At 38.4% G+C, this 25,580-nt stretch overlaps 1 protein-coding gene across 1 annotated transcript in view; it reads left to right on the top strand.

The window, feature by feature from the left end:
• The window catches only part of CSMD1 (CUB and Sushi multiple domains 1), a 2,028,540-nt gene that overhangs the window by 1,745,478 nt on the left and 257,482 nt on the right, over positions 1-25,580 (top strand). Inside the window, exons 38-41 of the mRNA XM_084623138.1 lie at positions 7,207-7,325; positions 11,039-11,108; positions 11,603-11,719; positions 21,422-21,631. Coding sequence (XP_084479264.1) covers positions 7,207-7,325; positions 11,039-11,108; positions 11,603-11,719; positions 21,422-21,631 — 516 coding nt within the window. The remainder of the gene's footprint in view (positions 1-7,206; positions 7,326-11,038; positions 11,109-11,602; positions 11,720-21,421; positions 21,632-25,580) is intronic.

Genomic DNA, 25,580 nt, shown 5'->3' with positions numbered 1-25,580 from the left:
GCTGTTGACACAGGAGAAAGATTTCAGTATACCTAATAATTTATAAGCTTAAATAGGGTTAAACAGCAGCAGCAATTCTATGCTTTTCTTTCTACACTACCTCCCCATTGAATTTGAAGTCAGGTTCAAGGCTTTGGTCCTTACCTTCAAAGCTCTCCTAGCTACTTAAAGGACTGCCTCACTCAGTGTGAGCATGACCAACCATTACAACTGTGTTCCTCTGGAACAATGGCTATGTCAACTTCCATAGTGAGACTTCTGAGCACAGGAGAGAGCAGCTGGCCCAGAACTATGAACTCTTTTATGGAAAATATTAGAATGACCCAAATCTTACTAACTTCCTATCAGAGTGTAAAACCTACTTAGTCTTCTCCTTTCCTTAAACTGTAAAATAAATAAGAGTTAAACTAATTGTATTTTAAAACTACAATCTTTCTGGCTAGAAGTGACTAGAGAGAAATAAAGAACCTCCTTGTGTATATGTTTGGCTTTGTAAGGCATTCATATGCTTTGGTGATGAGCGGTAAATAAATAGATGGCTAGGGGCATAAGGCTAAAACCTTGTCTGTATCAAAAATGGTAAATAGCATTATCTGAAGCGCAATTATATTTTTGTAGAAAGACTGAGTTCTCAGTGGATAATTTGAGATATTGTTGCATGATGAACCATCTGGAACAACAGACTCCAAAATGTCACATATCACAGTAAGGCCAAATATCATGTAATTTCTGCACTAAACATTCTGTCAAGTCACACTTACTGTCACCAAATGGGTTAGATTCCACTAGAAAGCGTAAGAGCTGTAGCATTTAGTGGCATTTAGCATGCAAGTCAGTGAAGTGAAGACTATACAGTACCACTGCCAAAAAAGCATCATTTGACTGGCCGTTCTTTGAAAGATATGCCAGAAAATGCTGAAACCCATTCTCACGCAGTGTAAAAGTTCCATTCTGCTCTGTTTTCTCCCCATGGCACTCTGATACAATTAAATCAAATAAAGAAAATATTAAACTTCCTTCAGTTATACATAGATTACTTCACGATTATTATCCATGCTAATTCATTTTTGACTTTAATGAAAGTTGTTTAAATTCATTGAATGTGAAAGTGTTTGATTGGCTATATACCTGAGAAGTCTTGTCTCCATTTTTTATTCTATCATGTATATGGTATAATACACACTTATTAAATGTATTCCTATTTGAGAAAATAGGTGTGAATAACTGAAGCATAAGACTAAGACTTCCCACACTGTTTATAAACCATTCCCCATTTGCAGGATCTTTTTACACAAATGCAGAAAACATGCCCAGATTTTCCTGTGCAGTTTGGAGAATACCAAGATTCCTTATAGTGACAGTCCTTAGCATAGAACACAGAAACTATTATAGTAATATTTGTTTGCTGCTTGTTTATAGGGTTTTGTATTGGTTGGTTTGTTTTCAGATACACATATGTATCTTATAGCAGAATTGAGTCTTAGTATTAAAATAAGAATAAAAAGAAAAAGGAAAAAAAAAACTTTTGAAAAATGAATGCTGTACATGTTCTGTCCTAAAACAAATTAAGCTGTTCCCACAAATGTATGTGTTTCACATAAACTAAGCTTTGCACATAAAATAGGCAATATTAAAATACACTATGAGCCTGGCTTCAATTGGCAAGGGTCATGCTGGGTCAGTGACTTGAGCCTTTTTTTTTAATTTGTTTTGGAGGATGCCATCTTGTTCACCAGAATCGCAGCTTTTAGTTAAAAAAGAGAGAGAAAACCTACATCTCCAAGTCCCTTTGTGAAGAAAACTAAAAACATGAAGCAAGTGTAACCAATGAAATAATGTGTGCACTGCCCTGTTCATCTTGATGGGGCCTTAGCTCAGATGGCAATTTGAATGTCAATATTGTTGATGATTTCACTGCTGGTCTAAGCATATAAGAAAGGATCATATCATATAAAAGTGGCAGCTCATTTTAGTGCCATGATTGGGTGTCACTCTAGGAGAATACCAACACTCCCCCCCTCCCACACACACACTCTGAGCCATGGAGCAAAATGGTCAGAGAGGAGAAGCATCTGAGCCCCATTAAGAGGGAGTGAATCCTGTCGAGTATAGTGTGACGTTCAAGTCTTCCATCCCCATGCCAATCAACGCAAGGTCCTCCAGGTTGGAAGTCTGGTAGTGAATGGAGCTAGGTGAATTTTTTTGTTTTCTTTTGGCAAATAATAAATTTGCTAAAAAATGTTAGGAGACCAAACCTATTCTCAAATTCAGGTTGAATTCAGTGAATAGTTGAAGGGGAAAATAAATGTGAACTGTCAAAATGGTTCATTTTGACATCTCATTTTGAATTAACACTGCAAAATGTTTCATTCAACTCAAATTAAATGTTTTGGTTTTAGTGAGGAAAGTTTCCTCTGTGAAAACCCCTTCTACTGGAGGGTCTCTAAAGACTCAGGCTGACCATTGCAGGAGTTATATTTAGGACCCTACCAAATTCACGATCCATTTTGGTCAATTTCACAGTCATAGGATTCTGAAAATTGTAGATTTCATTATTTCAGATATTTAAATCTGAAATTTCATGGTGTTGTAACTGTAGGCTTCCTGACGCAAAAAGGGATAGGGGGTTTGCAAGGTTATTGTGTGTGTGGGGGGGGTCACAGTATTGCCACCCTTACTTCTGCACTGCTATGGGTGATGGCACTGCCTTCAGCGCTGGGCAGCCGGAGAGCTGTGGCTGCTGGCCAGGAGCCCAGCTCTGAAGGCAGCACCACCATGAGCAGCAGCACAGAAGTAAGGATGGCATGATATGGTATTGTCATCCAGCTATCCAGCTCTGAAGGCAGCACAGAAGAAAGGGTGGCAATACCACGACCACCCCTACAATAACCTTGCAACCCCCCCAGTACCTTCTTTGGGTCAGGACCACTGGGTCCCCTGGTTTGAGAAACACTGGTGAAATCTGTATAGTACAGGGTAAAAGTACACAAAAGACAAGATTTCACAGGTGAGACCAGATTTCATGGTCTGTGACACGTTTTTTCACAGCCATGAAGTTGGTAGGGCCCTAGTTGTATTCAATTTTTATTATCTGGCTTTTCTTCCCAACCTTGAAACATTTTTAATGAGTTTCTGACTTCATCACGTGACTCTGGGAGCAGCAGTCTAAGGCAACTGCCTGTGCTACATGTGCCTCAATTTTTCCGGGTGCACTGAGGGGGAACAAATCTTGAGGGGCCCAGCTGAGTGCATGATTATATTATGAACTTATGTGCAACCTACTGTGAATGAAAAGGAGTACTTGTGGTACCTTAGAGACTAACACATTTATTTGAGCATTAGCTTTTGTGAGCTACAGCTCACTTCATTGGATGCATGCGGTGGAAAATACAGGGGGAAGATTTATATACACCTGAGAACATGAAACAATGGGTGTTGCCATACACACTTAACAAGAGTGATCAGGTAAGGTGAGCTATTACCAGCAGGAGAGCGGGGTGGGGGACATGTTTTGTAGTGGTAATCAAGGTGGGCCATTTCCAGCAGTTGACAAGAACGTGTGAGGAACAGTGTGGGGGGAGGAGGGAAATAAACATGGGGAAATAGTTTTACTTTGTGTAATGACACATCCACTCCCAGGCTTTATTCAAGCCTAAGTTAATTGTATCCAGTTTGCAAATTAATTCCAATTCAGCAGTCTCTCGTTGGAGTCTGTTTTTGAAGTTTTTTTGTTGAAGAATTGCCACTTTTAGGTCTGTAATCGAGTGACCAAAGAGATTGAAGTGTTCTCCGACTGGTTTTTGAATGTTATAATTCTTGACGTCTGATTTGTGTCCATTGATTCTTTTATGTAGAGACTGTCCAGTTTGGCCAATGTACATGGCAGAGGGGCATTGCTGGCACATGATGACATATATCACATTGGTAGATGTGCAGGTGAACGAGCCTCTGATAGTGTGGCTGATGTGATTACGCCCTATGATGGTGTCCCCTGAATAGATATGTGGACACAGTTGGCAACGGGCTTTGTTGCAAGGATAGGTTCCTGGGTTAGTGGTTCTGTTGTGTGGTGTGTGGTGGCTGGTGAGTATTTGCTTCAGGTGTGGGGGCTGTCTGTAAGCATGGACTGGCATCTCTCAAACTCCACACTGCATTGACACTTTTAGGAGGAAGAAAAAGCAGAAACACATCCTACTTTAAAATTGATTTAATTTACTGTAACATATAAAACCGTAAAAATACTAGGCACAAGTAGGCACAAAGTGAAATCAAACTAGTTAGAGACTTAAAGGGTAACAAGAAAACATTCTATAACTATATTAGAAGCAAGAGGAAGACCAAGGACAGAATAGGCCTTTTTCTCAGTGAAGGGGGGAAAACAATTGCCATTTCCACATTTTCTGTAGAAGTACAAATTGATTTTTTTGTTTCAGTTTTCACCAAAAAGATTAATAGTGATTAGATATCTAACATAGTGAATGCCAGTGAAAATGAGGTAGGATCTTAGTCTAAAATAGGGAAAGAACAAGTTAGATATTACTTAGACAAGTTAGATGTCTTCAAGTCACCAGGGCCTGATTAAATACATCCTAGAATACTTAAGGAGATGACTGAGGAGATATATGAGGAGATATATGAGCTATTACCGATTATGTCTGAAAAGTCATGGAAGACCGGAGAGATTCCAGAGGACTGGAAAACGGCAAATATCGTGTCAAGCTATAAAAATGGAAATAAGGACAACCCAGGGAATTACAGGCCAATCATCTTAACTTCAGTACCTGGAAAGATAATGACGCAAATAATTAAGCAATAAGTGTACAAACACTTAGGAGAAATAAGGTGATAACTAACAGTCAGCATGGATTTGTCAAGAACAAATGGTGTCAAACCAACCTAATAGCTTCATTTGACAGGGTAATGAGCCTTGTAGATAAGGGGAAAGTGGTAGATGTGGTATATTTTGACTTTTGTAACACTTTTGATACTGTCTCACATAACCTTCTCATAAACAAACTAGGGGAATAGAACCTAGACAGAGCTCCTGTTTGGTGGGTGCATAACTGGTTGGAAAACCATTCCCAGAGAGTAGCTATCACTGGTTCACAGTCATGATGTAAGGGCATGAGTGGGGTCCCACAAGGATCAGTTCTGAGTCCAGTTCTGTTCAATACCTTCATCAATGGTTTAGATAATGACAGAGAGAGCATACTTATAAAGTTTGTGGATGATACCAAGTTGGGAGGTGTTGCAAGGGCCTTGGAGGATAGGATTAAAATTCAAAATGATCTGGACAAACTGGAGAAATGGTGTGAAGTGAATAGAATGAAATTCAATAAGGATAAATGCAAAGTTCTCCACTTAGGAAGGAACAATCAGTTGCAAACATACAAAAGCGGAAATGACTGTCTACTTAGAACTATTGCAGAAAGAGATTTGGGGTTCATAATGGATCAGAAGCTAAATATGAGTGAACAATGTAACACTGTTGAAAAAAAAACAGACATCATTCTGGGATGTATTAGCAGGAGTGTTGTAGGCAAAACATAAGAAGTAATTCTTTTGCTCTCCTCCACCCTGATTAGGCCTAAACTGGACTATTGTGTCCAGTTCTGGGTGCCACATTTCAGGAAAGATGTGGACAGATTGGAGAGAGTCCAGGGAAGAGCAACAAAAATGATTAAAGGTCTAGAAAACATGACCTACGAGAGAAGATTGAAAAAAATGAGTTTGTTTAGTCTGGAAAAAGAGAAGACTAAGAGGGGATATAATAGTTTTCAAGTGTAAGATAGATTGTTACAAGGAGGGAGAAAAATTGTTCTCGTTAACCTCTAAGGATAAAACAGGGAACAATGTGGGGCTTAAATTACAGCAAAGACAGTTTAAGTTGGACATTAGGAAAAGCTTCCTAACTGTCAGGTAGTTAAGCACTGGAATAAATTGCCTAGGAGGTTGTGGAATCTCCATCATTGGAGATTTTTCAGAGCAGGTTAGACAAACACCTGTCAGGAATGATCTAGATCATTCTTAGTCCTGCTTGAGTGGAGAGTACTGAACTAGATAGAGATCCCTTCCACTCCTACAATTTTAGGATTTGATGGCTCAGTGGACAGCACACAAGACTGGCTTTGAAAGGCAAAGAGGAATTGTTTCTTTATACTCCCTACAGCTTCCATTAAGTCTTAAGCTATGCTGAGCTGTTCCAAGTGCTCCATGCGGCCTCTATGTGGGAAGTCGCATTTTACTTCCTGTGAAAAGGTGTTGGTTTTGCTTGTTTATTTTAAATCTACTTTGCTTAGATAGCCAATGAAGTTGACTCTTAATTGTTTCTTGGTAACAGATTTGTGTGTGAAAGGAACAAACAGAATTGAGGTTCTAAATGTGCTGAGGGAGCTTCATTGTGCCCTTATGGTTAGTGAAATCAAGTTGGGAGATACTGGGCCTATTATTTTAGATTCTTTGTTTCCCACAGGAAAAGCAATATTTTCTCTCAAATGAATGACGGTTTAGACATGTCCTCTGCATCTTCCAAGGTTACTGATCTGCTGATTATCGTTCTGACTCTAAGCATCCTGTACTGGTGAAGATTATCGACCAGATTGTGGTGGAGCAATTTTGATGTTATCTGGAGTCCTCAGATTTTATGAATTCCTTTCAATCTCTCTTTCAGCTTTTGTATAGAACTGCAGTGTAACTAGTCCTTGTTGACTGATGACCTCCTAGTGATGAACACTAGTTATTTGTTAGTCTGAGATTTTTTTTTGGATCTTCATCTCATCTGAGGTAGACCGTGTTGCTTGACCAGTTCTGTTTTTTTTTTTTTTTTTCCTTTCCAAAAAGCAGAAGGATTGAAGGAAGTCTCCAAAGACAGGGCAGGATAACTTATGATTTAAAGTAATGGATAACTTTTAGTTAAAGGGTATATTTAATAATCCCATAGCAAAAAATGTTCCTGTGATACACATTAGAATCTTTGCATATAAATATTGTCATTTGGATTTTGTGTGAAAACTCTGAGCACATTAATGATAGATTGAACATTTTAAGCACAATTAAGTTTAATATTAAAGAAATGAAATGTGATTTTTAACTAATTTGTAACTGTCTGTTTTCTGAAATACATTGTGAAGAACTCATAAACAGAATAGAGAAGAGTTTTCATTTACTTACCCATACCTTTTCAATCTTTGTATTTACATTTTTCAGCTGTAGGCCTTGCTGCTTGTCCAGAACCAATACTTCCTAGCAATGGCATCAAAATGGGAGATAGATATATGGTGAATGATGTTTTGTCTTTTCAGTGTGAGCCAGGATACACATTACAGGTACTCATTTTCTTTTTCTTCAAAACATAGCGTGTTATGGATTGTAATACAAAATTATAGATTTTAACTAAAGACTGTTGTCTAAGAGTAATGAATCCTCACCAGCTAGTAGCTAGAAACCATTTAAGATTGATGGATAAACACAGCAATAGCTAAAATTTGTTCTCCAGTGAATAAATTTCTCATCAGACTGGCAGTGTTAACAGAGAGACAGATGATTAAAAGGATATGGAGACTGAAATGCATTCTCTCACTTCTAGAAGTGGTTCCTCTAAGTCAGTGTTTCCCAAACTTGGGACGCCACTTATGCAGGGAAAGACCCTGGCGGGCCTGGCCGATTTGTTTACCTGCCACGTCCGCAGGTTCTGCTAATCGCGGCTCCCACTGTCCGCAGTTCGCTGTGCCTGGCCAATGGGGGCTGCGGGAAGCAGCGGCCAATATGTCCCTTGGCACGTGCCACAAGCGGCGTCTCAAGTTTGGGAACCAGTGCTCTACATGAAATTTGAGGGACATTGATGGGAATATATAGTACGAATCTCAGTGATATTCATAACAACAACAAGGAGTCCAGTGGCACCTTAAAGACTAACAGGTTTATTTGGGCATAAGCTTTTGTGGGTAAAAAAACACTTCTTCAGATGCATGGAGTGAAAATTACAGGTGCAGGCATTATATACTGACACATAAAGAGAAGGGAGTTACCTCACAAGTGGAGAACCAGTGTTGACAGGGCCAATTCGATCAGGGTGAATGTAGTCCACTCCCAGTAATTGATGAGGTGTCAATTCCAGGAGAGGCAAAGCTTCTTTTGTAATGAGCCAGCCATTTGCCTGTGACAGTTACATATCAATCCCGGACTGAAGTTTCTTTCCTTGTCTTAATGGATCCTAATGTGTAGTTACTCTTCTGGTTCCTAATTATTTTGCTTAGTAAGGCAAACAAATTCAGATCAATACATATAGTATTAGGAAATACAATTACATATTCATAATTAAGAGCTGTATTCATTAGGAAATGAGCTATGTGATACCTAAGCATGAATAATCTATTTATATCCCTCTCTCTGAGGCTGAAAAAAGTCTGTTGTGGTTAATTCAGTTCTTTCTCCCAGTTTGTAGTCTTGGATTGCTCAGTTGCAGTTGTCCTGTTATGGTGATGAGGGATTTCATAATCAGAAGTTCCTTTACAATACCATGATATATTCTCCCCTAAGTACACATTTATTTTTGACCTGTCTTATTTCCATATAAATTCAGAACTCAACTCAACCTTTACTTTGGAGTCAGGGTTGCCTCCATATACTGTGACACTTTCCAGGATGCATATAATAGCTGTTTACAGTCTTTTCCTGCAGAATCCTATAGGAAAGATCTGAATACTTTTTAGAACTGTTGAAATTGCTATTAAAATGTACTGATTCTGCCCCAACAGAGCATTTAAATTTTTATGCATCTCAATATGTCTTTCTCAGGCAGATACCAGCAATGAACTTATAACTCAGCTAGGACAATTGCTTGAACTGAATAAGGGTTCAAAACACTTACAAAAATAAAGCTTTTAAAAGGCATAATTGGCCAGAGTTTTAAAAGGTGTTAATCAGTGTAGCTCCCCTGGATCCTAATGGAACTATGTCAATTTAAATCAACTGTAGATCTGCCCCAAATTCTTCAGGCATAATTTTCACATCTGTCAGTTTACTTTGGTTTTCATTAGGCTTTAGAAGGAAAGCAACAGAGCTCAAACCAACTACCTGCAGTTGCATATGGGAAGTAATCCTAAAACAGTGAAAGGGAATGTGTGGGCCAAGAAGGGGGAATTTAAAGCAGTGGAATCATGTTGTGGAGTGGACCTATGGGACAGAGAGAATATAACTTTTGTTTATTCTTCAGAGGGGCTTTTACAGGCCATATAATTGCTTCCTGAATGTACTCGTTAAGTGCAGAGATAGTTGTTAGTTCTCAGTCGTGTTACAAACTTATCCATCGCAGAAATCAGAATTGTGTGTGGTGGTGGGGTTGGGCTCAGGATAGAGCTCTACAGAAGTGGTTTGTTCTAGAGCTAGTTCAATTATTTTTAGATGAAAAAGCAAATATTTTCATGGGATCTTTGATTAAATGTTCATTTTTTTCAATGAAAAACCAAAAAACTAAAATTATTCAGTAAAAATATTTGCTGAAAACCTTTTATTTTTAAATTTAAAATGGGTTTTTGTTTGAAAATATATATATATATATTGGGGGGAAATTTTGATGAAAACTGGAAAAAATCTATTTCCCTGCCCCTCCCATCATATTTTTCAATGAGTTCTAGTTTGTTTCTAAATGTTTAACAGTCCAAACAAAAACTAATGAGTTTACAGTATAATTCAAATAAAGTACTAGAAAAAAAATTAAAAAACAAAAACTTCCCTACTCTATATAGTCTCCAGGCAGTCTGAGAAATTCATATTTTTGTAAACAAAATAGCAAATTTCACTGAAGAACGTGAATCACATAAAGTGTTCTTTAACATATACTTTGCACATTCTTTCTTTGTTACTGTCTGCAACTTTAGAAACCTAAATACCTTTGAAAATCTGGCTCCTAGGCCCTGATTCAGAAAAGTACTAAAACATCAACATTAATGGGATTTAACTTTATGCTCACTTTTAAGCACATGCATAAGTGTTTTTCTCAATATGGACAGGATTACTCATATGCTTGAAGTAAAGCAAGTATTGAAGTGGTTTTCTCATTTATTGATTCAGAAGTTTCATGATTTTGTGATTTCCTGGTTTACTGCTGAGAACCGTGGTATTGCAATGTAGTACTTGAGGCATCCCAACCACTGATGAGGCTCATTTATCTGGAATCAAAGATTTTCTTTTTAAATATTTTTGATCGTTCTTTGAAAATTATTATGAAAACTTGGAAAAACAACTTAAGTGTGAGCATAAATGCTCTGAGTCACTGCAGGAAAATAATTCTGGTGAAAATAAATAGCTTTAATTCTAAGTGGTTTGCCACCTTAATTTCTTACTTCTTTGGATTTTAGTGTAAATTAACAATGTTAAATATATTATTGGTAGGACTGCTGTTTCATGAAAGCATATTGGTTTTGATTAAATTTATGTTAAGATCTCCTGTCCAGGATATATGAGAGAGATACCCATATCACAGCTGACAGCACATGATGGACATTCTGGTACATTTATGCTGCAATAGGTACATTTTACACCTGCGTGGAGCAGTGGAGAGACCACTGCAAAATCCCAATCTCCTTCTCTGCTCCAGGAATACCAAAATAACATGCTCCCCTTTGTTCAGGACAAACCATTAACTCACAATATAGTGCTGTGTGGGAAATCAGGACAACAGAAATAACTTATCTTAATCATGTTGAACATTTTCTATTTCAAATTGAGGCACCTCTGATCATAATTTTTTTTTTTTTAGAATGTGAATCAAGAACTATTTCCCATATTTAAAAAGAATTCTAATTATTGCTGAAGACTTTTTCCCACCTTAATTAGAAAACATGAGTGGAGAAAAATTGTCAAACTTTTATTATCAGCACCTCAGTGTTTCCCTTTTAAAATCATTACGTTCAATCACCAATGGGGAGGTGCACACACACACACACACGACAGTTACAATCATTGTATTACAAAAGTCCTCATAATGAATGTGTGCATTTTGATTTAGGGTTTTTTTTGTTTTTTTTCCCCCAAACAGGGCCGTTCTCATATTTCTTGTATGCCTGGAACAGTTCGCCGTTGGAACTATCCATCTCCCCTCTGCATTGGTATGAATGCATATTTTATAAGTATGTTGTTATGACTAACACAGGCATAAGATACTATTGGCTTTGGAAAGAGACATGCAGTGACATGTTTACTCCACTCCATGAATGATATGCCTCCTTCATTTCTTTAGCTCTTCACAAGTTAGTGAGAACTTCTTTCTCATTTTCCACATCTGCTCTTAAATTATATTCCTTTTCTGGATACCTATTCAGAGTATGATTTTAAATTTCTCTATCAGATCAGCAAAAGCAGTTCTTGATGTTAAAAGATATTTGTAACATAAATGTGGGAGCTATAAGGGGACCACGATAAAGGCTGCCTCCTCTCCTTTCTTACACTACATGACATTTTTGTTTATACTGTATATTGGATCTTTGGAATCACATTCTGTTTAAAGAGAGTGTGGGGGAGATAATTGTTGGGTAATGTAGTTCAGAGTTTTAGTATTAATTATTATTAAAACAGAAACTGACTTTAATTTTCTGCTTAATAGCTAGGTGTGGTGGAACACTGACAAATATGGGTGGAGTGATCCTGAGCCCAGGTTTTCCTGGAAATTACCCTAGTAACTTAGATTGCACATGGAAGATCTTATTGCCTATTGGATACGGTAAGTAAACATACATGAATGTGCACACAGCAGTGAAATGAGGACAGACACATATATGAATTTTAAGCAAGAGGCCAAAACTTTTATTAAAACGTAAATACCAGGAAGGGTGCTACCCACCCATCATCCATATTCTCCTATATCAGACATTTCATTGGTTCCAGTGCGGTGATTACAGGGCTCAACCATATAACCCATAACTTGGGGTAGGCGCCCATGAGCTTCCTGTGAGTCCTAGCTGTGACAGATTTCTGTTACCAATCTCCCTGAGGCATCAGGTGATCAGGCTGAGGCCGCAGGATCATTTGGGGAGGAGATGACAGAACACACCAAGTGTCTACATTTTAAAGCTTTATTAATAAAATAATAAAAAAAAACAGTGGAGAGTGCTGGGGAGGGGGTTCCCCACATCACTCAGAAGAAGGAAGAAAGCGTTAGTGCTCCAAGCTCTAACCCACTTTCATACTCACACACGCACTACCCAAGCCTGGGTATAATGTAAGAAGTAGAGGAGGGGAGGGGTGGACGAGAGTTCTTGTCCTGTGCATGGGTCCGCTGCCAATCTCCAATTTGCCCCTTCAATTTGCCAATCTCCAATTTGCTTCAGGTCTCGGGATGGTTTTAAACCTTAGGGTTCTTTGGGGGCATCTCGGTCCGGGACTTCTGTCCCCCCAACCACCTGTGCTCTTTGTACTGGTCTGAGCCGGCCTTTCATGGCTTCTTCGGTTTTCCCAAAACATCCTGGCTTTAGGGATGCTACATCAGTTGTTTCCCCCCTCGTCGGCCTTCACTGGCTTGCTCGTTTTTGCAGCCGCTGCATATTTATGCAGTTGAATCTTCTTTTCTCACATCTGGTCAGAGTTGGAATCCATCCCTCCCCACCCCCCATCTTTCTTGGCAGGCCGCCGAGCGTCGGTTGTGTGCTCTGGCCTTGAGCTGGAGCCAGCATCTTATCTTTGGGCCGAGCTAGCCGAAGTGTTGAGTTAACTCGTTCTCTGCTCTCTTCCTCCTTCCCCCTTTGGCCTCTCACAGCCTGCAAAGGAATCTTCCAGTCCCCATTCACACTTTTGACCCTCCCGAAAATGCTTTGTGATGCTTGCAACAGCGTTAGCAACATGCACTGCTGATCTGCCTTTCCAGGGAACCCCCTGAGCGGGGGACGTGGGGGTGTGACACTACCACCACCACCATCCCCACTGCAAGGAGGACAGAGGGTGAAGCAGCTTGAGGACCTTGGCCTATGAGGGCCACAAAGTCTGACCTCAGCCTGCAAGGGCCACAAGGTCTCACCCTATCCTATGAGCCCAAGGCTCACCACCAAATCCCTGGGAGCCATTCATTTTATCCTTTTAACCGCACTGGAAACTGTCTGCAAGTTGTGACAAATTAACAACTCAACCAAGTACCTCAGTTAAGTAACAACCACTTTCATACATATACTGTTGCTTGAGGGTGCTACATGGAAGGCAGAAGACTTCCTGGTTCTCTGTCAATTGGCTCATAGGAGAAAAAGTTCCTTCCTGACCCCCAAAGAGGTGAACAGCTAAACCCACAGCATCTGTCAGGCTGGATTCCCTGTTCAGCGTGGGGCTGCTGGAAGGGAGGCAAAAGAGACTCCTCATGCCCCCTGCTTCAGGTTAAATCCTGGGAGCTATCAAATGCTGGCCAATCAGTACCTCTCCCCAACAACTGGTCAGTGGGTGCTAGAGACTCCAAGGGTGTTCAGCAAGTGTGTCCCTCCTTGCTGCTGAGGATGTCCTCTTTCACTGCAAGGCCCCTCAGGTTCCCCCACCTGTTGAGGCAGATGTGTGGTATTTTGGAAAGAAACAATTTCAACACTTCAGCAGATTTCAGATTTATATGCAAGTAATCTGACTGCCAAAATAAATGATGGTTTGTCAAGTTGGAATTTCTTATACCCCTTACAAAACTGTGCAACAACACTGCAAATAATTATACACTGTCTTTTCAATTGAAAATGGTTTCAATTTATATTAAATCATTGACCACAGCAAACGTTAACTTAGAATGGTATTATCTGCAAATTCAGTCTTTCTCAGAAGCTGGATTCAAAGCAATTTAAATCTGCTGCATGGTGATGCATCAAATTAATTACAAAATGTAGCTTCTAATTCAGTTAGAGGTCTTTTATTTAAAATGCCCTTTCCCAATCCACCAACATAACTTCTTCATTTTTTATATTTATGAATAATGTTGCATAAGTTGTAGTGGACAGTAAGGCTGAAGTTCTGGTATCACATATTAGGTTGAAAAAGTCCTAAGCAATTGAAATCAAATTCCTCAAATAGCAACCACAGACTTGTTTACAGCCTTCTTGGGTTCACTAGTGTATTACAGATGTTGTTTTAGTGTCTGCCTCATCGAATAAATAATAATCAGGTTGGGGTGATGATCATGGATAATAAATGATTTATAACAGCACATATAAAATATATATCCCATATCATGATTAGAAATAAAAGGGAGGTGAGGTTTCATGCTCTGAAACATGATGCCACGTAGTGAAAATTCAACACCAGTGCTAATTAAAAAAAAACAAAACACTATTAATTAATCATACCCTTGTATAGAAATTCATGTATGTTCTGCTTTTTCAGTTTGCCTTCATAACATGGCTTTATGTAACAATATATACTATTTACAGCAGATATATTATGCTAAACTAATTAGTTAGGTTAATCAATTTCAGTATTACATATCCTACTATCATTCTGAGCTCTAATGAATTTTGTTAAAAGTTTATCCACATAAAACAAAAATAGTGGCTGATCCTGGGCTGGTATTAATGGTCATATCTCTATTGACTTCAGAGGAGCGGTGCAGTTTGCACTAGCTGAGGACCTGCCCCTCGCTTTGTATGCTTTTTTAAAACTTTCTTTTTGTTGGGATAACAGTGTAAAGACTGTTTTCTTTTGCATCATTTACGTAGCGGTTTGTAAAGTCATTCTTAACCATTCACTTCTTAAACACTTGAGAAAAATGGTCATATATTACCTGGTAAATTTTTAATCAGAATCTTTATATCATGCTCCACTGTACTAGGCACTTTACAAATATACAGAAAATCATAGACTCTTGCCCAAAGGAGTTTACAATTTACAAGACAGGAATGTCTCCAATGGCCTCCCAATCCTGCAAACACTTTAACATAAGTAGTCTTACAGACATACAAAAACTGATTTGTAAGTCAAGCATCTTCTGAAAAATGAAGTGTTTCAGAAGCAAATATATTATATTCTTCAATATAGAAAGAAAGCTTTTTATATCAGGGACTCAAGCAATAATGAAAGAAAGCCAGTTGGAAAAAATACTTCAACAAAAATATTTATAATTCAATCAAAATATGTTAGTCTCTTTAGTTTCTAAGCCTTTCCCTGAACATTTGTATCACTTTATAGAATGCTATATTATCAAATTTGCATTATTTTAATTTCTAAGATTATCAATAAAGGATATTACTAGAGTGTAGGAATGAATTCTCCAGTGAAATGATTTCAAATGTCAACACATAACCTCAGGAACCTCAGCCATCTTGTGTCACTGGCCCCAATGATTACGAATATATGTGCTCCTCTACTCTACTTTATCTTCTGTAACTTTTACTGAGAAGTTTCAACTGTCTCCCTATTACAGCATCTACTTCACATGACATCGTTCTCTTAAATTATACAGTTCCAGTAGGATCACAGTAGTAACTCTTGGAAATTGCAAAGACTACTACTGAAGTCTACGGTGGGCTTAGAAAAATAAATTAATAAAATTGAATATCCAGCTGGGGTTCACTTTTTAAAAGAAATTAAACATAGAAACAGGGAAATAATTATTTTCTGGTTTCTGGCTCACCATGTTCCCTTTCTAGAATAATCTTATCTCTAACTTTCTTTTAAAATTGGACCGTATATTGTATATGGTGAGCAAATATACAGTAGTAGGAAAGGAGATTGTAAGGGCTATAAAGCTGTTTGGTAAAATGAGTCAGAACTGCTCAATATTCTTGTAGATTGTTGTTAGCAATACTTATTAGTTTGTTTTCCCAAAGTAAAGGTGTTCACATAATTTGTAATATCAGTAGAAATAATCTAATAGAAAGCTTTCTCACCTTGCAAATCTTTGATTTATTCTGTCAGTACTTTTCACTGATTTGGTTAATATTCAACGATGAAACACAGTATATTATGGTCTTGCAGTAGTGAGACCATAGTTAAGATTGCATCAGATTTTCCGCTTTATGGAGTCTGTACCATGGTCTCTCAGCTTTTTACAGAACTGTTTTTTGAAAACATGCCATGTTTTTTGAAAACATGCCATGAGGAATTTGAATTTCAGCCACTAATTAATATGTGTGTGGAATGAGCTCCAAAGTTTGAAAGTTAGTTTTTTGTAGAAAACCTGGGAAAAGCCTGATTTCCGCCCCCCCCCCCCCCCCCCCCGGGCTAGATTTGCAAAAGGACCTAGATGCCTAATTGACACTCTAGGTTCTTAAATGCCACAATCAGGCCCCACTGGGATTCACAAAACAGCCCCCAAACACTAGTTGCTTAGTACCTACATTTTTATTGTAAAGGTTCCCTAGGCACCTACATTTCTGCCTCTGAGCAAACACACTGCAGCCCTATGCCAAATATCCAGACATCTAAACACTGCAGCCATTCATGAACAGGGGGAAGATAGGCATTCCTTCTTCTAACTTGTCCAACTTGCCTGATCCAATAAACGTGCTCAGACCTCTCCTCTCGATAGGACCCCAATAAGTGAGCTTACAAAGAACAGCCAGGGCAATAGGGGGACCTCTCTCATAACTTTAAATCCAGTGGTTATGGTAATCACCTGGGACATGGGAGACCTCCAGTTCAAATCCCCTCCCCCCACAAACACATACCTGAAGGTTAGAAGGGTTTGAACTAGGATGTGCCATCTCTTATTTGAGTGTCATAACCACTGGGCAATGGCATATTCTGATGTGGGGTTCCCTTAGTCTCTGCTGTTGAAGCTGTTCCACTTTAGATAAATAATGAAAGAGATATTGGGTAAGAGAGAAAGCAAATATGAGAATGATTCTTTAGCATGGTGGTTACAGCACTTAGCTAGGAGGTAGGAGATCCAGGCTCCCTGCTTCAGTGACTTTTTTTTTTTTTAATTTATTATCCACAGTGGAACAGTCTCAACAAAGGGCCGCACATCAGAATAGCCCAAGCCCAGTGGTTAGGGCACTCACCTGTGAGTAGCAGATCCCTGTGAGTGGCAGAACTGTGGCCACTGGGAGCTGCCCGAGGCCGTGCCTGAGGATGGTCAAAGTCAGCAAAATGTCTCGCGGCCTACACTCAAATTAACCTGATGGGCTATATGTGGCCTGTGGCCCCCAGGTTTCCCACCACTGAAATAGCCTATAGTGCATGTAGTGGGGTAGTTACCCCGCTCCTGAAATAAGAGGAGTGAGAACAGTTGGGGGAAGCTGTGAGTAGCTGACCACAGGTGTGGCCAACTCAATCAGGGCCCAGCTGGCCCTAATAAGAGCACTGGAGGCCAGGAGCTATGGAGTCTCTCTCTAGCTGTGGAGGAAGAGAAGGACATAGCTGCCTGGGAGCAGGGTACTGGGTGCAGAGCAGTGCTGGGGAAAGGCAATAGGAGCTGGGGCGCTCCAGCCTGGCAACTCCCCAGGCTGAAGCCTTGGGTAGGGCTAAAGGAGGTACTGGGGCTACAGAGGTGCAGCTCAGAGATAGGCAGAGGCAGCTGGTCCAACCCCCTTGCTGATGATGAGTGGCCATTACAGATTGCAGTTTGCCCCAGTGAGAGGGGGGTAGATGACGACTGGCAGTAGCCACTGAGGTAAGATGGGCATAGAGGGTTGGAGATTCCCCTGGGAGGGGAGACCCAGAGCATGGGGGTACTGCTGGGGCAGAACCCTGAGCTAAAGGGCACCAGGATCCAGGAGGGACATGGGGACCAGTGGCAGGTGAGACGCCAGCCAGTAGGAGGCGCTCCATATGATGGAGAGCTAATTCCCAAGACAACCAGCGGGAGGCATCGCAGCAGTGAGTCTGTGATCTATTACAGTGCACATTTGCTGTCTCCTGCAGCTGCCTGATCAATAACATTTTGACATCAGAGATAAAATCAACCACTCATCATTCACTTCCTCCAGTTCATTTGCATACTTGGGGGGAGTCATTATTGCCTTGGTTGTCATGGCAATGGCAACTTTTAGTAACTGATTTATTTCAAATTGCCCTAACATTAGTAAAAAGAAGGAGGAACTGCAGTGAGAGGAGACTGAGTTTGCATAAGTTCCTGCTGTGCTCCTTTGGGTTTATACTGTGGTTTTCTTCAGTGTTTATTTTCAAATGGGAAATGTTTCTTTCCTCAAAAAATGTTACATGAAAATAAGATATAAAAGGAGGTGTAATTTATATATGTATTGTTTATCTGCTTCTTAAAAATTGGGGACTTTTAAGTTTCTGAGTATTGATCTTTTTTAAAAAAAAACTAGAAAATATAGACCTTGGTCCTTATTCAGTTTTCTGTTACACAGCTTTTTAAAAAGGTTATTTAGAAGTTGCAGTAAAATGATTTGTTTCAATATAGTTTAATGTTATTACTTTCAATATATTGGTCAACATGACACTGAGTGGTAAAATATGGAGCTTCACAAAGGGCAATAAAATATACACTGGAGACAACTACAGTTAAGGTTGTGCTCATCAGTAAACTTTAAAATTAAGAAATACAAAGTTCAGGATTAAGCACTTTCAAATTAGAAAATAGCAGACTGAACACTGGCCATGCAATCTTATGCGTTATATTACAGTCTTTAATTTGTAAGTATGAAAGGGGTTCAATTTTATGAATTTGCTGAAGTGCCAGTTAGATTTTAAAGCTGAAATTTTACTAGCCAGTTGTTTATAAGTATTGTAGCCTATATTGGAATGGAATCTAATAGGATAACCCCTTTGTATTGAGTCCAGGGGGCATTAGCTTACTAACTTTTAATGCTAGGTTCTCTTCAAGTCAATATTATCACAGGATACAGATAATTGGAAACAATGCAATTAATGTCTCATTAGTTTTCATGAAGTTTAAATACCAACTACACTCTTATGTATTTAACAATTACTTTGACCTATACGAACACAGAAGTGAATTGACATGGGGTTTTGGCATGAGCTGGCACCTGTCCACCAGTGTCACATTTTTATTTCAAAATATTATTTTTAAAGTTAAATTAGTACAATATCCATTTTCAAATTCAATAATTTAAAATAAAATCACAGGATTTGTCCCCCACTTCCCCAAGTCTTTGTAAAAATAATTCACACACAGTTTTAGATATCTTTTGCCAAGTGAATCTTAGGGACATTTTCACAGATAAATTATATTGTAAGACCCTGACAGAAAGGTACTATAACTGACGTTCTAACTATGGTAGAGTAAACTACTATTATACTATTGTGAGCTCTTAATTCAGAAAGTGGTGGATTTCCTTTATTACAAGAATAAATACTTCAGGTGTATAAATATGTGTGTAAAGATTATTTTAAAATTCTGATCAAGACTATAAAAAGTTATTCTGAAGGATTGTTATATGGTCTAAATGGGTAAATATTAGTGTCATGGACAAGGATTCCACCAGGTGGCTCCCTTTGACATTTAGGGCCTGATCCAACTCCCACTAAAATAAATACTCTCTCAATGACTTTAGTTCCCAGAATTGGATTCATTTTAATTCCTTTTGTATTGCTCTGATATTTATGCCAGCCTTGTAAAGGAATAAAACCCCAGTCCTTCACTGAGCTAAGTACAAGTATAGGGGCCTACACAAAGCTCAGTGCAAGATTGAGATCCAAGTGTGTCCCAAAATATGATGCTTTACTCATTTGTTATACAGATTGACAGTATTTTCCTGTAACAATTAGACAATGTTGAAAATCCAACAAGATAAATTTAAATTAGGGCTGTCAAACGATTAAAAAAAATAATCACAATTAATTGTGAGATTAAAAAATAGTAAAAAGAAAAGGAGTACTTGTGGCACCTTAGAGACTAACCAATTTATTTGAGCATGAGCTTTCATGAGCTACAGCTCACTTGTAGCTCACGAAAGCTCATGCTCAAATAAATTGGTTAGTCTCTAAGGTGCCACAAGTACTCCTTTTCTTTTTGTGAATACAGACTAACACGGCTGTTACTCTGAAACCTAAAAAATAGTAGTGATTAATCAGTTTTAATCACACTGTTAAACAATAATAGAATACCAGTTTAAATTCAGCATGGAAGCATGTCCTCTGGAATGCTGGTTGAAGCATAGGAATGTAGAGCATATCTGGCAAGTAAATACCTTACAATGCTGGCTACAACAGTGCCATGTGAATGCCTATTCCCACTTTCAGATGACAATGTAAATAAGAAGCGGGCAGCATTATCTCCTGTAGATGTAAACAAACATTTTTGTCTTAGCGATTGGCTGAACAAGAAGTAGGACTGAGTGGACTTGTAGGCTCTAAAGTTTTACATTCTTTTGTTTTTGAAAGTAGTATTTAAAAAAATAATTTTGCATCTAAACTTGTACTTTCACAATAAAGAGATTGCACTACAGTACTTGTATGAGGTGAATTGAAAAACACTATTTATTTTGTTTTTTACTATAGTGCAAATATTTATAATCAAAAATAATAATATGAAGTGAGCACTGTACACTTTGTGTTCTGTGTTGCAACTGAACTCAATATATTTGAAAATGTAGAAAAACATCCAAAATATTTATAATAAATTTAAATTGTTGTTTTATTATTGTTTAACAGTGCAATTAAAACAGCAATTAATCATGACTCTTTAACCCAAAACAAATTAACTAGATTTTTAATCACTTGAGTTAACTGCAATTAATTGACCACCATATACAAAACTATAAAGTTTTATAGGCTATGAGTCATGATGACTATTGGTGGGTTTATATTTCTGAAAGAAAATAAGCACAGTTTTGGATTTTGAGTACTAAAAGTACCATATCTCCAAATTGGGGGGAGGGCATTCCCATGGAGTTTGGAGCAGGAAGTGGTGCAATTTTAGTTAACTTTTGATAGTAATTTCATTTCTTTAGCTATCAGTCTCATCTTTTATAATTTTATGGCAGTAATGGTTTCACATAGAAAACTGTTTGCATTGACATTTCAAACTGACAATCATAAATAGCATGATTAAACTCCAGAGTTCAGATGTGAGTAATATATACAATGTGTCTTCAGATCTGAATTGACATATTTGAATAGTCTCTAATTCAGAAATATGTATTCTTCTGTCCTAAAAAGTTTGTCATTTCAGATAGAGAATGTCTAATGACTTAAACCATCTAATCTCTCTGTCTCTCAAAAAGCGTTGATGCTTCGATTTAGTCACGTAAATACATATTTAGTCACCTAAATAAGAGTGGCCTGATTTTCAGAGGAGTTGTACCTCTTGTAGCCCTCACTGAAGATAGCACCCTCTGAAACCAGGCTACTTTTGTTTAGATGCCTAAATGTGGAATTAGGTGCCTAAATTTAGGTACCTAAATTTGAAAACATCGGTCGCAGTATAATCTGTACAGCACTGATTTGTTGATTTTGTCAGTTTCTGTATTTGTTTAGTGTAGCATGAAAAAAATGTATTATGAACATTCTTTATAATTCTGATTACTTTCCCATACAGGTGCACATATTCAATTTCTGAATTTCTCTACTGAAGCTAATCATGACTTTCTTGAAATTCAGAATGGGCCTTACCACACCAATTCTATGATAGGGCAGTTTAGCGGAACGGAACTCCCACCATCTTTGCTAAGTACAACTCATGAAACACTCATCCATTTTTATAGCGATCACTCAGAGAATCGACAAGGATTTAAGCTTGCATACCAAGGTAAGTAATAATTAAACCAATGAACCATATAGAGAATAAGAGGCATGGTAACTTACTTATTATGGAATGACCTCAAAATATTTTTCTTTTGCTTTTTTAAAAATAATTATGATAATGTATAGCTGTTATAGAGTGTTTTTCATGCATAGACCTCAAGTTATTTTACAAAGGAAGTTATGTATCAGTATCCCCGCTTTACAGATGGGGAAACTGAGGAAGGAGTGAAGTGACTTGGCCAAAGTTACTGATAGAGCTTACAGTAGAACCCAGGTCTGTCGAGTCCCTTTCTTGTGGTTTATCTACTGGATTATGTTGCTTCCTTTTATTGCTCTGCTGGCCAAATTTAGAAGTTCTCATTATTAGGTTTGTACTCAATAGGAGTTTTACTTGAATAAGACTAGTCAAAACTGAATAAGAACTTACGGATTTAGTCATAATTGTTTAGAAAGTATGTGTGTATATATTATAAAATAGAAATATTTATAACATGTTGAGTTTTGCAATCTAAACTCCTGTGAAAAGAAACAGAAACTCAGAATGCCAAGAAATGCAACTAAAACAAATACTTTCAGATTTGTTCAAGCACATCCAAGACCCTACAAAGATTTATGCATGTGCTTAACTTTAAGTACTGTGAGTAGTCCTACTGACTTCAGTGCGCCTCTTCAAAGTGCATACAATAAAGTATATGCATAAAGCTTTGCTGGATCAAGGCCAAGACTTTGTATAATGTTTAAGTTAATGAAATAGAGCATATGAACTGTTTAATGTTTCATCTATCTTCCTTTTTGTTTGCTTTCTTCTCATCTCTCAATTTTTTTTGTTTCATATAAATAACATTACTAATTAGTGCACATATCTATAACTTTAACATGATACTGTGAGCCTTAATCACTGTTGCAGGGCCAAGGGCAGAACAATGAGAGAGAACGGCTGACTGTAGGCTTGGGTTTGAACAGAAAGCACCCTCTGGTTCGGATTTTATTGTGGGAGTTCTGGTTTAATTGAAATCTGATACTAGTTTTAAAAAGTTTTTGTTATGCATGTGGTCTGGCCTAGTAGTCAGAGCAGGAGTCAGGTCTAATGGAAGGAGCATGTGTCCAGGTTGGGGGATGAAGCCAAGGGATAGGACCTGAGTCAACTGTCAATTACTAGAGCCAGGGGTCAAGCCAGAGTCAGAACCAGGAATCAAAGCTGAGGGCCAGAGCTGAGGTCAGATACCAAATGCCAGAGCCAAGGGTCAAGCCATAATCAGGGTCAGAAGTTGGAGGCTGGGGTCAGAGTCAGGACTGGTAACTGATGGTCAAAAGGAAGGCAAATGGGCAGGAACTGGAGGAGAGGGAAGGGTCAAGCACAGAGCAGGATCATCATGGGAACAGGAGCAAAGGCAGTGGTGAAGCAGGAGTCAAGAGTGGAGCAGGGTTCAGGAATGGGGTTGGGTGCAGGAGGCAGGCACAAGCAGAGTCCAGTGCAGCCACAACAGGAAATCACCATTTTGCTCAGATAAACTCCTTGTGCCTCCTTCTGACATAAGTAGTGTGGTTGAACCAATCAGTGGAGCTGTGTGATCCTTGGAAAAGGGCTCCCGTGGGTGGTACCTTGGTTGAAGCTATAGTCCTATTAGCTTCTTGGCCCACCAGGTTTTAGCAGAACTTTGGTAGAGGACAGGATGCAGCAGTTATCTGGGGACTCCCAGATCTGATTTCAAAACATACAACATCACACTCATGTTCTTTCCAGGCAGTTTTAGAAGCAGTAAACTAAAAAAATTCTATAACATAAACACAGTACGAGCCCGTACAGGGTAGCTCCTGAGTTTTCTCCAAAGCTCTCTGTCCTAGCTTCTGGCTAGAATAATCCCAGTGTCTCTTTCCCTACAGATTGTAACAAATTTTCCTTTAACTATATTGAGTCCAAATAAGTTCAGTTATACTTCAGACCTCAAACTTCAAGCCATTATCTGGCTCTTTGATACCTTCTGCTAGACACACCATTGTGACTAGAATGGCAAACTTTTGGCATCCCCTCCAAAGGAGCGAATAAACTAATTTGTTTTATGATTTTTTCTCTGTGTTGTCTTTGGGGAGGTAGGGCACATGGGCTTGGTTTGGTTTGGGGTTTCTTGTAGTGTTGGTGTGGCTTTCTCTCTTTCATGTCCCTAATGGAAAATGTGGTTTTCTTTTGTCTTTGTTGGCATTTAAACAAACCATCATCTGCCTATCCTGTTGCTCCTGTTCAGAGTTCTGGCAGAATACAAGGAAGACTGTTAGTGAGATTTCTTAACAAACATTGTGATATCATAATACTGCACAACATGTTGCCAGTTGTACCTGGTAAAGTTGAATCTCAAAATTCCACATACCATATATTCACACAATGAAATTGCTGGGTCATTTTATCAACTGCACTGTGATTTATTAGTAGGGTGCTGCAGTGAGAGCTCATATCTGCTAAAAATTGTTTTTTTTAATTGGGAATGGTAACTAATAAAGAGGACAGATCACTGATTCAGAGAGATCAAGGTTGCTTGGTAAACTGGGTGAAAGCAAACAGTATGTGTTTTAATAGTGCTAAATGTAAATGTGTACATCCAGGAACAAAGACTGTACATTTTGCTTACAGTGTTGGGGACTCCATCCTGTAGCTGAAAAATATTTGGGGTCATTGTGAGTAATTAGCTGAACATGAGCTCCCAGCAAGACGCTATGGCCAAAAAGAGCTATTGTGATCCTAGGATGCATAAATAGGAGAATCTCAAGTAAGAGTAGAGAAGTTATTTTACTTCCCTATTTTGCACTGGTGCTAACACTGCTGGAGTACTGTGTCCAGTTCTGGTGCCCACAATTCAAAGAGGATGTTGATCAATTGAAAAGGATTCAGAGAATAGCCACAAAAATGATTCAAGGATGAGAAAGCATGCCTTATAGTGATAGACTCAAGGAGCTCAATTGATTTAGCTTACCAAAGAGAAGGTTCATGGATGACTCGATTACTGTCTTTAAGTACCTGCATGGGGAACAACTCTTTAAAAATGGACTCTTCAATGTAGCAGAGAAAGGTATAACACGATCCAATGGCTGGAACTTGCAAAATTCTGAGAGGAAATGAGGTGTACATTTTTAATGGTGAAACAATTTACCAAGGGTTGTAGTGTATTCTCAATCACTGACCATTTTAAAATCAAGATTGTATGTTTTTCTAAAAGATATGCTCCAGGAATTATTTTGTGCAAGTTCTGTGGGTTGTGTTATACAAGAGGTCAGACTAGTTCATCACAATGGTTCCTTCTGGTCTTAAAAGCTATGAATCTATGACTCTGTGATGTAAAGTAGAATCATGCCTGAGACAAGAAATTGTGAGCGCCACTCCTGTTTTGACTCACCTTAACTACTGGAGAGAGTAGGAGAGAGTTAGTCCTAAAATTAATTAAGAAACATATTAGAAAACATTAAAAATCTGACAAGATATAGGTCCTATAAGAAGGATTTTTTTAAAGCAGGCAAGAAAGGATCAAGATAGTTCCTAGTGATTATATGTTCTTTGTGAAGATGATCTCAGTGGTCTGTCAAAGGAAATCTTGCTTCTGTGTACTAGAGATTTTTTTGAAGTAACACTTTGTAAATGACTACATGAAGAATCTAGAAAAAAATGAGATGGTCCACTGAAGTAGTAATAATTCAGTAAAAATTGGCTTACTGTAGCATTAAGGCTAATAGGTGATTAAACTAGAGAATTGAGGCTCAGGAACAAAGTTTAGTTAAATTAGCTGGGATTTGGATATTTAAATGTAACAACTAAAAAGATAAAATTTGGAATTATTTTCTTCTCAAAATTTACAGCTATTTTTAAACGTGAACTTATATATTTCCACTGATATGAAAAAAAGAAGGAAACCACAGCAACTTTCCTAACAAAGGCTATTTATTTAGATATTCTGCCATTCAACCAT

Source organism: Lepidochelys olivacea, assembly GCF_965140295.1.
Source record: "Lepidochelys olivacea isolate rLepOli2 genome assembly, chromosome: 3".
NCBI classification, from domain to species: Eukaryota; Metazoa; Chordata; order Testudines; family Cheloniidae; genus Lepidochelys; species Lepidochelys olivacea.
Note: the sequence above shows the minus strand (reverse complement) of the source record. Positions and strands in the feature narration are given on the sequence as shown.